This window comes from Heptranchias perlo, chromosome 2, assembly GCF_035084215.1.
Source record: "Heptranchias perlo isolate sHepPer1 chromosome 2, sHepPer1.hap1, whole genome shotgun sequence".
NCBI classification, from domain to species: Eukaryota; Metazoa; Chordata; class Chondrichthyes; order Hexanchiformes; family Hexanchidae; genus Heptranchias; species Heptranchias perlo.
In genome coordinates this window covers 93,586,818-93,599,857 of record NC_090326.1, presented here as the reverse complement: position 1 = coordinate 93,599,857, position 13,040 = coordinate 93,586,818, and the positions used below count along the sequence as shown (strand labels likewise).

General features: G+C 40.7%; 1 protein-coding gene across 8 annotated transcripts in view; it reads left to right on the top strand.

The window, feature by feature from the left end:
- Positions 1 to 13,040, top strand: part of ppp1r9a (protein phosphatase 1, regulatory subunit 9A) — a 371,465-nt gene that overhangs the window by 177,939 nt on the left and 180,486 nt on the right. For all 8 annotated transcript variants that reach the window (XM_068004352.1, XM_068004343.1, XM_068004329.1 and 5 more), the window contains exon 4: positions 10,028 to 10,132. In XM_068004352.1, the coding sequence (XP_067860453.1) occupies positions 10,028 to 10,132 (105 nt within the window). The remainder of the gene's footprint in view (positions 1 to 10,027; positions 10,133 to 13,040) is intronic.

Below are 13,040 nucleotides of genomic sequence, written 5' to 3'. Positions count from 1 at the left end.
ACAGCATGTTGGCAGTGCATGTTTGGGGTGGAAAGGAGATTCTCTGTGTTGATAGCGATCAGTCACATAGGAGATAACTGACACCAGACGGGGAATTCATTTTTTTTAAGACTTGTAACAAAGTTCTCAGTGCTGCTTCAACAGAGGTGGAGGAAACTTAACAGAGAAGTTTGGAACATGTTTTAAAAATCTGATAAAATGATTTAGAGGCTGGGGCAAGTAGTTTTTGTGATTGCTCTTATCTGATTGAAGATTCCTTTAAAGATCTTTGCTCTTGTCATGGATTCTCAATAGATCAGAAATTCTGGTTGCATTGTGAAAACCTGAGGCAGGGATATGACAGTTGTTAACATCATGATCTGGAGTTAGGCATTTGATTCTGGACCATGCCAGAAAATGGACTTTGGCATTGGTGCTGATGCTTAAAGCCTTTAGTTACTATTGACAAAGCCATTGTGATAGTTTACTAAAGAAAGAAAGACTTGCATTTCTATAGTGCCTTTCACAACCTCAGGACGTCCCAAAGCGATTTACAACTAATGAAGTACTTTTAACGTGTGGTCACTGTCGTAATGTAGGAAATACTGGTCTCATCTGTGGTAAAGAAAAAGATTGTCTGTTTAGTAAATGCTATACTTCACTGGTAGCTCAATCCAAAATATGGGGTGACTTAAGTGACATCAGATCATACAATACACAATCTTAGAGCTGCAGAAAAATGAACTGTCCTTCAGACAAGCCAACTGGGGTGGGAGCAGCCAAACTTAACCCAATAAACAAGCTGATGGCATCATCCTCGACAATGTCAAGTACAAGATTCCTAAGAGCCAGTTGGACAATAGACAAATTCTGTAGTTTGTGGTGAGTGTTGAATGAAGAATGAGGTTTTCCTTTCGCTAAAAAAAAATTGAAAACAAGTTTATTGTTGAACAGTAGATGGAGTTGTATCTATTTTGTAAAGCAGTTAGTTAAATAACTGACAAATTACATGCATGGTTATTTAAGGCTTTATAAGTATAGGGAATGTTTGTGACACCAAAATGGTGGTGAGGATTTTTTTTCTTGGATTGAACTTGATTGACTTCTGGTGTATAGTGCAGCACCATTATCAAGACAGATTATAATTTAGACAGTAAGTTTTCAATTTTCCCTAACCCATTTTTATGCCCCATCTGAAAATAGGGGCACGAAGATAGTTGTGTGGGTGTCTACTATAATTCTAAACTTGCAGGTATTTCAGACATGAAGGAGTGGTTTTCTGGGAAAGTAGTATCATAAGTTGGGCCTTAGCTTTAATTGGAGCATCAGCTTCCCTTCCAATTAAAGCTAAGGCCCAACTTATGATACTACTTTCCTGATGCAGCTTCCCTGCTCTACAGATCAGAAATTCCAGGTGCAGTGTGAAAACCCAAGGCAGGGATGATGGTTGTTAACATCATGATCTGGAGTTAGGCATTTGATTCTGGACCATGCATGTCTGTTACAGAAAATGGACTTTTGCATTAGTGCGGATGCTTAAAGCCTTTAGTTATTGGAATTATGGCAGCTCGAGAGATGGAAACTGGCAGTGGCAATGAATGGCTTCAGGGGCCAACTACAGAATGAGGGATAGGACTAGATTTGAGGAACTGTGTCTGCAGATACAGATTTCTGGTTTAATTAGGGTCATCTGATGTTGCTAGTTTCGATCATGGAACTAATTTGTATGCAAGAGTGGATAATCAGTCAGCCTGAAGAAACTCAAAATGCATTTTTGGGTGAAAGGAGTGGGTATAAATTTAAAGGCTGTAATATTTTAAAAAATATTTGTGCTTTGTTAAATGATCCTTAAACTGAAATAATTCCTAGAGTGGGCATGACTGATTAGGTTTGGGACCTATGGTATTCTGCGTAATTTAAAAATAAGACTTTTTATTTATAGGAAGCACAATGTTCCCCTGTATTCTTTCAAAAGTCTATCCTTGTAAGCCACACATTTGAACATCAGAACTATGTCTATAATTTTTGTGGCTATCCATTATTTTATATGGACATTTTTGCTTATTTTAATAATCATTCATAATTTAATCTTGTTTGGAAAAAAAGGGATGTTGGAGTAACAGTATTTTTGTAATTTTCATTTTGATTCAAAATTTAAATTTTTATATTAAATGTTTGGTAGACTTTTGTCAATAAAGAGAAACAGTTTGCTGAAGACATTGATGCTCAGTAAAATAATTTTATTTGTTTTGAAAAATTGTAAAAACCTGTGTTAATAAGAAATGTTTGGAGTTTGTGACCATGCTGTAGACCCTGGTGGGAATTTGTAATTTGATCCAGAATATGGAATGAATCAAATTTTACATGATCCATTCTGCAAAGCATGCAAACTGCTGGCAGCAAAAGCAGCAGAAATTAGATTCATAGAATTATAGAAAGTTACAGCACAGAAGGAGGCCATTCAGCCCATCGTGTCCGTGCCGGCCTGAAAAAGAGCTAGCCAGCTTAATCCCACTTTCCAGGACTTGGTCCATAGCCCTGTAGGTTATGGCATTTCAAATGCTCATCCAAGTATTTTTTAAATGAGTTGAGGGTTTCTGCCTCTACCACCCTTTCAGGCAGTGAGTTCCAGACCCCCAACACCCTCTGGGTGAAAAGATTTCTCCTTAGCTCCCCTCTTATCCTTCTACCAATTACTTTAAATCTATGTCCCCTGGTCAATGACCCCTCTGCTAAGGGAAATAAGTCCTCCCTCTCCACTCTATCAAATCTTGTCATAATTTTATTTGCCTCAATTAAATCTCTAAATCTCCCCTCAGCCTCCTTTTGATCCAAAGAAAACAATCCCAGCCTATCTAATTTTTTCTCATAGCTAAAATTCTCCAGCCCTGGCAACATCCTCGTAAATCTCCTCTGTACCTTCTTGGGTGCAATCACATCTTTCCTGTAATGTGGTGACCAGAACTGTACGCAGTACTCAAGCTGTGGCCTAACCAATGTTTTATACCGTTCTAGCATAACCTCCCTGCTCTTATATTCCATGCCTCGGCTAATAAAGGAAAGTATCCCATATGCCTTTTTAACCACCTTATCTACCTGTCCTGCTACCTTCGGGGATCTGTGGACATGCACTCCAAGGTCCCTTTGATCCTCTACACCTCTCAGTATCCTCCTATTTATTGTATACTCCCTTGCCTTGTTTTGCCCTCCCCAAATGCATTACCTCACACTTCTCCAGATTGAATTCCATTTGCCACTTTTCTGCCCACCTGACCAGTTCATTGATATCTTCCTGCAGTCTACAGCTTTCCTCCTCACTATCAACCACGCTGCCAATTTTTGTATCATCTGCAAACTTCTAGATCATGCCCTCCACATTCAAATCCAAATCATTAATATATATCACAAAAAGCAAGGGACCTAGTACCGAACCTTGCGGGACCCTGGAAACAGCCTTCCAATCGCAAAAACACCCGTCAACCATCACCCTTTGCTTCTTGCCACTGAGCCAGTTTTGGATCCAACTAGCCACTTTCCCTTGGATCTCATGGGCTTTTACTTTTTTGACCAATCTGCCATGTGGGACCTTGTCAAAAGCCTTGCTAAAATCCATGTACACTACATCAAACGCGTTACCCTCATTGACCCTCCTTGTTACCTGCTCAAAAAATTCAATCAAGTTAGTCAGACAGGACCTTCCCTTAACAAATCCATGCTGACTGTCCTTGATTAACCCGTGTCTTTCTAAATGACGATTTATGCTGTCCCTCAGAATCGATTCTAATAATTTGCCCGTATTATTCATGTGAAGTTTATTAGTACCATGTGATCCCATAAATGGGCACTTGAGTATTTGGATTGTGGTCCCAATTTGCTGGCAAAAACCAAGGAGGCCTGTTGCAGAAGAGGCAGGAGTAGAGCAGGTCAGACAGAACTCATTTGAGCTGAAAGGGCCGATTGTTGAGCAGCCATGAAGAAAGCTTGCCTGAGGATGTGAAAGAGCCCTGGGTGAAGAGAAAGGCCAGGGCAGGCAAACATGAAACAACAGACCTAAGCCCAGTGGTGGAGCATCGCGTCAGGGGTGGAGGCAGAGTCAAGTGGGTAGGTAGATGACCGAAAACAGGAGTGAGAGGTGTGGAAAGTTTTTCAAAGTATTTCAAAACAATGTAAAAAGCTAAATATTTAGTAATATATACATGTAAAGTTATAAAAGGGAAGTTTTCTTACCTTGAAAAAAAATGAGTGGAGTTGACAGACTTAAGACATTTGCTGTACAATGCCACCTAGTGGTCAAGCCTAAAACTACACCTTACAGGCAACTATTCACATACATTGTACATGTTGACATAAAAAAACATAAAATACACAAGATTTTGCATGTAATTTGGACAAATTATGTTAAGCACTGCTTTGTTATTTATTTTTTATGGATTAATTGGAATCTTGAAACTGGAGAAAAGGGGTGACAAAAACTTAATTTTTGCCCATGGCTTCTCCTGTTTTTGCTTTGTTTTAAATAGCAGTTTTATACATTACAATTAAAATGGAGGTTACACCTTAATTGAAAGTCAATGGAAAGGACAATTGGGCAGTACGTCTAATGACCCACTACCATCTGTTTTTACATCCCTGCCGAAGCTGAAAGTTCCGACCAAGATGTCTGATTTAGGCCCACAATGCTTCTTTGAAAGGGACAAATTACATTGCCGTGCCAGTGTTTTGATTTCAAAATTAAGAGTTGATTTTAGAATGAGAAACATTTTCCATAATCCCATCAGGATGGGCTACATGAGGAAGGCAGCTTGGTTCTGATCAGAAAAATCAACTAAAATTAATTAAGTTGTAGGCACTTTGAACAAGGTATAAATGGAATATATCTAGTTTCTATAGGGGGTAGAAATTGTGAATTTTCCCAAACTCAGACATTGTGTATTTTTGTGTTCTTTATCAACACGTCAAGTCTTTGTGTTGGTATTGTTCAGCAAACAACCTTTATCTGATCGACTGAGGAACAAGATTACTTATTTCTTTGAGAAATACTTCATTTCAAGTTCTGAAAGAAGAATGGTTTGCTTGATTAACTCTTCTGAGGTGCTTCCAGACTTATAGTACTGTATTGGACTGTTCAATATTTTGCCTACACTGTGAATTATATTCACTGTTTAGCCTGTTAAGAAAAGAGTCTGATATGAGTGATAATTTTGAATTGATAAAGTAATATGAGACTTAAGATAATCCTATGTTCTATCCAGTAGCAAGTTTCATGGGGAGTGTAGGCATGCATATGGAAGCTTTTGAGTGACAAGTAAAAAGTATTGGGAGTAAACGTGAATCATAACTGAATGCTCAGGGAGATTTTGAGTATTCAAGATTGTGAAGAGTATATATAAATTGAACGTAAGAACATAAGAAATAGGAGCAGGAGTAGGCCAATCGGCCCCTCGAGCCTGCTCCGCCATTTAATAAGATCATGGCTGATCTGATCCTAACCTCAAATCTAAATTAATGTCCAATTTCCTGCCCGCTCCTCGTAACCCCCTAATTCCCTTTACTTCTAGGAAACTGTCTATTTCTGTTTTAAATTTATTTAATGATGTAGCTTCCACAGCTTCCTGGGGCAGCAAATTCCACAGACCTACTGAGTGAAGAAGTTTCTCCTCATCTCAGTTTTGAAAGAGCAGCCCCTTATTCTAAGATTATGCCCCCTAGTTCTAGTTTCACCCATAGTAATATGTTAGGAAAGATGTCAAAAAAACAATTAGCAAAGAGGAACTATAAAAATAAATTATCAAGGAACATAAAAAGAAATAGTAAAGTATCCTACAGACACAAATAACAAAAGGAAAATCAGGATAGGATAGGGATAGGACCACTAAGGGATGCACAAGATTTGCATACATGGGTTTACATTGTACATGTTGACATAAAAAACATAAAATACACAAGATTTTGAATGAGGATTGCCACATTTGCAGTAAATGTCTCTGCCTTGAGTCACTCCAGCTCAGAATCCTTGAGCAGGAGTGCGAATTAGAGACTCAGCGACACATAGCTCAGCAGGGTAAGGGGAGCCAAGGGGAGGTAGAGAAGGAGGTCCCGCAGATGCTGGTCCTATCCAACAGGTAAAATGTACTTTCTACCTGTGAGGATAAGGATTTAGGCTGTGGGGAGGACAGCCAGAATGCTAACCATGGCACTGTGGAGCAGGATGCAATCCAAGGTGGGGGAGGAGCAAAATAGAAAGGTTGTAGTCATAGGGGATTCTGTAATTAGGGGGCTAGATAGCATCCTCTGCAGTCACGACCGAGTGTCCTGGAGAGTGTGTGGCCTACCTAGTATAAGGGTAAAGGACATCTTGGAGCAACTGGAGAGGAACTTGGAAAGGCAGGGGGAAGATCCAGTTGTTGTGGTCCATGTTGGAGCCAATGACATAGGGAAGAAAAGGGAGGCGATCCTGCTGAGAGAATATCAGAGTTAGGAATTAAATTAAAAAACAGGACCTCATGGATAGTAATCTCAGGATTACTACCCGAGCCACGTGCTAATTGGCACAGGGATAAACAGATCAGGAAGATGAATGCATGGCTGAATGACTGGTGTGGGAAGGAGGGGTTCCATTTCATGGGACACTGCTACCAGTATTGGGACAGGAAGGAGCTGTATTGTTGGGACGGGCTCCACCTGAACCGGAATGGGACCAGTGTCCTAACAGAAAGGATAAATAGGGCTGTCAATAGGACTTTAAACTAGTAAGATGGGGGGAGGGATTTGGGGAAGCGAACCCTAACCCTAAGTCTGAAGAGAAAGGAAATAGGAAATGAGAGTAAAGTTATGGAATAAGGGTAGCAAACAGTCAGGGAACAAATAGAGTTATAGAACGTAAGTGCAAAATGACTGTTTAAAAACAAAGGGAGGGGAACAATTACTAAAAACAAATTAAATTGCCTGTACAGCAATGTGCACAGCATCCAAAACAAAATGGGGGAACCGGAGGCAATAATTCACAGCGAAGAGCCAGATGTGGTAGCGATAACTGAAACATGGTTACATAAGGAACAGGACTGGCAGTTAAATATTGCAGGATATAATGTATTTAGAAAGGATAGGGAAGGGAGGTGAGGTAGCTGTACTAATTAGAGACAACATAATGGCAATAGAAAAAAGGGACATAAGTAACATTAAGATTGAAACAGAATCCATATCGATTGAGGCAAAGGATAAGATGGGATCAATCACATTAATAGGTATATTCTCAGACCACCTAATAGTGGAAGGGAAGTGGAGGAAGAAATATGTAGACAAATCTATGAAATGTGTTAAAAAACATGAGTAAAGAGATAAGGGTAAATTGAAACCAAAGGAAAAGGCATTCTCTAAGTACACAGACAATAAAGGAGGTTAGGAAAGAAGTAAAAAAAAACAATTAGGAAAGCAAAGAGGGACTACAATATTAAATTATCAAGGAATATAAAAAGAAATAGTAAAATATTCTACAGACACATAAATAACAAGAAAAATCAGAATACGGATAGGGAAACTAAGGGATGCATAAGATAAATTCACAGGTAACAATAGTAAAGTGGCAGAAATATTGAATAGTTACTTTGCCTCCGTATTTAGCAGGGAGACCAACATGGTAGGAAGGACATTAGAAGAACAGGCCGATAAAGATAATAAAACAATTAAGATTGAAAGGGGAGAGATAATTGATAATCTAATCAAACTTAGGGAAGATAAGACCCCTGGTCTAGATGGATTGCATCCGTGAATATTAAAAGAAGTTAGGGAGGAGATAGCAGAGGCGCTATTACATATATATAATAATTCACTAGAAAGGGGACTAATGCCAGAGGATTGGCGGACAGCTAATGCAATTCCTATATTTAAAAAGGCAGATAGAACCAGTCCAGGAAACTATAGACCAGTTAGCTTAACATCAGTGGTAGGAAAGATAATGGAATCTTTACTCAAAGATGTAATGGAAAGACATCTAGAAAACAAAAATATAATAAAAATAGCACAGATTTTAGAAGGGAAAGTCAAGTTTGACCAACTTTATTGAATTCTTTGAAGAAATAACAGAAAGAGTAGACAAGGGTAATGTAATAGATGTAATATATTTGGATTTTCAAAAGGTCTTCGATAAGGTACCGCATTGTACACTCGTGGCTAAGGTCAGAGCATGTGGGGTCAAGGGAAAGGTAGCAGAATGGGTAGCAAGCTGGCTACAAAACAGAAAACAGAGTGGGGGTTAAGGGTAGCCGCTCAGACTGGCAAAAGGTGGGAAGTGGTGTTCCACAGAGATCGGTGCTGGGACCACTGTTTGTCATAATTTACATTAACGATTTGGATTCAGGAATTGGAAGTACAATTTCAAAATTTGCGGACGACACCAAATTGGGGGTTATAGTTACTATAAAGGACATTAATAACTTGCACAACTTGCAGAATGGGCATGTGATTGGCAAATTAATTTCAATATAGATAAGTGTGAGGTGGTGTATTTTGGTAGGAAGAGTAAGGAGGCCACATACCGCTTGGATAATAAGATCCTAAGCGGGATAGAGGAGCAAAGGGATCCAGGGGTACAGATAAACACATCACTAAAAGTAGCGACTCAGTTAATAAGGCCAAAAATAGGTAAATCAAGCACTAGGGTTCATTTCTAGAGGGATAGAATTGAAAAGCAAAGAAGTTCTGTTAAACTTGTATGGGACCTTGGTTAGACCACACTTGGAGTATTGTGCACAGTTCACACAATCGTAATACCTTGTGTCTCACAGTATGTACACTCCCCACCACAAACCATGTGATCTCCTCAGAGAGGCGGAAAAGCAGATTTAAAAAAACCCAGGCCAATTTGGGGGAAAAAATCTGGGAAATTCCTCTCCAGCCCCTTTGGCGATCAAAACTAGTCTGGGAGATCACTCTGGCCCTGATAATTCTATACATTACATTACTTACCTTTTGTAAGAGGTGATCTCCACCCCAGCCAAAAACAGGTCCAGCTCTCGCTTGAAGGAATTCAGCAAATCGGCGTCCACCACACGAGCCGGCAGCCTGTTCCAGAGGTCCACTATTCAGTGGGAAAAGAACCACCTCCTAACATCTAACCTAGATCTGGCCTTATACAACTTAAAATTGTGACCCAAGGCCCTCCCTAATGTATTTAATTGGAACAAACTGTCAACTGGAACACAATCTATTCCTTTCATCATCTCACAGATCATTCCTAAGTCCACGCTTTGTCTCAGCTCTTTTAGCCTATCTTGATTACTAAGATGTTTTAAGCTAGGAATTAGTCTACCGGCCCTCCTCTGTGCCCTTTCCAAAGCCTCATCACCCACCATGGGAGGAGACCAAAACTGGGCACAATATTCCAAATGAGGCCTGACCAAGGTCTCGTACAAGGGCAAAACAGTATGCTTTGTCTTATAAATGTACCCCAACACCCTATTTGCTCTAGCTATCACTTCATGGCATTGTTCATGAACCTTTAGAGATCTATGCACTAGAACGCCCAGATCCCTTTCTTGCTCCACCTGCTTTAATGCTTTTCCCTGAAGGGTATATGTACCTGGAGTATTTGTCCTCCCCGCATGCATAACACTGCACTTCTCCAAATTAAGCATCATTCGCCAGTCACAAGCCCAGTCCCCCAACACATCAAGATCTGCCTGAAGCAGTTGAGCATCGTCTGCAGTCCTGGGACTTGCACAGATCTTGGTATGATCTGCAAATTTGCAGATCATATCCCCCAACACCTACAGCTGGATCTTTAATAAAACTAGTGAAGAGCAACGGTCCCAACACCAATCCCTGCGGGACACCGCTGGTGACGCATCTCCAAACAGATCCAAATCCATAGGGAAACAAGGTGGCTAATTGGAGATAACATTATCCTATCATAGTCATTCCAGGAGTTACAGCCATAGATTAACCTGTTACCCCCAAAATCACTGTTATGAAAGTTAGTAAGATCATTTTTTGTCTCTCTTTCAGTGTGCGTAATAATTGTAATTGTGTTTCTGACCTTTCTTTCATTAAGGATCCAGGTGAATGACCAGATTGTGGAAGTGGATGGAATCAGCCTGGTGGGTGTTACCCAAAGCTTTGCTGCCACTGTTCTGAGAACAACCAAAGGCAGTGTTAGGTAAGGAAATGTTTCATTTAGCCACTTCAGACCTTTGAAATGTCGATTTTAGTATTTGTGATATCCTGCTGGGGAGCATCTACACGTTGTAATATGCTTGGATTTGAAGCTTTCAGCCCTATAATCAATATCATTTAGATTGATTCATTAGAGCATTTAGCATACTATATTAATTATGAAAATGTCTTTAGTGAAGATAGTTTTTATCTTGATTTTGTGTTAATGTGAAAATTATACTGATAACAGCTATGGGGTGAAATGGATGAAATTTAGTGAGCTATTAGATGATTAGATAAATTCCAAATGCTGGCAATTTTGACTTTGGAAAATGCAGATATACCAGGGACGGCTCTGAGAAATTGAATATACTGTCACTACAGCCTGGAAATTATTTGAAATAGGTTATCGCCTCTGATGAAATAGCAAACCAAACAATTTTATATGGCCGTAATAAGAGCTGGCAGAAATTAGTGCCATTTGTACAGTTTAAGTTTAAATAAAAACTGAACTTAAAATTTATCTCTCTCTAATTTTGTCTTTTGGTTCATCAATAGCTGTCTCCGGCCTCAGGATAATTGGAGTCACTAGTATTTCTGTGCTCATTTTCTAAGTACTGCTGTAAATACAGATAAAGGAGGTAATTCGGCCCATCATGACATATCCATGGGGGGTGGCGGGGGGATTGAACAGTTTCCCAGCCCCAGTCCCTAACCACCAACATGTCATCTAATCATATCTTGATTGAATTTGGCACAGACTTGATGAGCCAAATAGCCTATTTCTGTGCTGCTACATTCTGTAATTATATGAATCTAAGGTTTTCACCTCTGCTACCCTACCAGGACGACAATTCCAAGGAGTGCCTAAGGATTAACATTAACTCCTTGGATTCAGAAACGTAACACAAATAGGTTAATATTGCAGATGATGCTTAACAACAGGGGGCTAGTAAAGTCTGAGGAAGCAGCCATAAATTTACAAAAGGAGATAAATTTCCCAAATAATGACAGATAAAATTTCTAATACAGGTAAGTGTGATGCACTGTATATTGGAAGAAACAATGGGTGTCACAATTACACTGTGAATGGTGTAGAACTAGGTGAAGGTAAAGTAGAAGAAAATCTGGAGTGACATTTAACATATCAAACTACTGTAGAGTGCAATAAACAAAGTGAATAGAATGCTGAACTATATTGGTAAACCATAAATCAAAAACAAAATACTGTGGATGCTGGAAATCTGAAATTAAAATATAAATGCTCCAGAAGCTCAGCAAGTCAGGCAGCATCTGTAGAGAAAGAAACAGAGTTAATGTTTCAGGTCGAAGACCTTTTGTCAGAACTGGGAGATGTTAAGAGTTAAAACTTTTGAGCAAGTACAGAGCCAGGCAAAGGGGGGGAGGGAGGGAGGGAGGAGACGAAAGAACAAAAGGGAAGATCTGTGATCTTCCTATGATCTGTGATAGGGTGGAGGGCCCGAGTGATTAAATGACAAAAGGGATGATGGTGCAAGGCAAAGAGGGTTGTAATGGGACAGGTTAAGAAACAAAAGATTGATCAGGAGTAGCTGTAAATGACAGCAGCAGAACATTATCAGCACCAGCTGACCGAAAAAATGGGAGCAGTGGTTATGATCTGAAGTTATTGAAATCAATGTTGAGTCTGGAAGATTGTAAAGTGCCTAAACGAATGATGAGGTGGTGTTCCTTGAGCTTACTTTGAGTTTCATTGGAACAGTGTAAGAGGCCGAGGACAGAGACTGGGAAGATTGGGTTTGTTTTCCTTGGAGCAGAGGAGGCTGAGGGGGGACATGATTGAGGTGTACAAAATTATGAGGGGCACAGATAGGATGGATACTAAGGAGCTTTTTCCCTTCGTTGAGGGTTCTATAACAAGGGGGCATAGATTCAAGGTAAAAGGCGGGAGGTTTAGAGGGGATTTGAGAAAGAACTTTTTCACCCAGAGGGTGGTTGGAGTCTGGAACTCACTGCCTGAAAGGGTTGTGGAGGCAGGAACCCTCACAACATTCAAGAAGCATTTGGATGAGCACTTGAAATGCCATAGCATACAAGGCTACGGACCAAATGCTGGAATATGGGATTAGATTAGACAGGGCTTGATGGCCGGCGCGGACACGATGGGCCGAAGGGCCTCTATCCGTGCTGTATAACTCTATGACTCTAGGTAGGAGTGGGAAATGGAATTAAAATGGCAAGAGACCGGTAGGTCAGGGTCACGCCTGGGGACAGAGTGGAGGTGTTCAGCAAAGCGATCACCCAGTCTGCGTTTGATCTCCCCAATGTAGAGGAAACCGCATTGTGTGTAGCGAATACAGTATATTAAATTGAAAGAAGTACAGTTAACTGCTGTTTCACCTGGAAGGAGTGTTTGGGGCCCTGTACGGTGGGAATGGAGGAGGTGAAGGGGCAGGTGTTGCATCTCCTGTGCTCGCACGGGAAGGTGCTGTGGGGAGGAGAGCAAGTGTTGGGGGTGATGGAAGAGTGGACCAGGGTGGTCGTGGAGGGAGCGGTCCCTTTGGAATGCTGAAAAGGGATGGGAGAGGAAGATGTATTTGGTGGTGGGATCGTGCTGGAGGTGGTGAAAATGGTGGAGGATGACACGTTGAATATGGAGGCTGGTGGAGTGGAAGGTGAGGACAAGGGGACCCTATCATGGTTCTGGGAGGGAAGAGAAGAGGTGAGGGCAGAAGTGTGGGAAATAGGACGGACACAGTCGAGGGCCCTGTCAACTACAGTGGAGGGGAATCCTCGGTTGAGGAAAAAGGAAGACATATCGGAAGCACTGGTGCGGAAGTTGGTATCGTTAGAACAGATGCAGCGGAGATGGAGAAACTGGGAGAAGGGAATAGAGTCCTTACAGGAAGCAGGGTGGGAGGAAGTGTAATCAA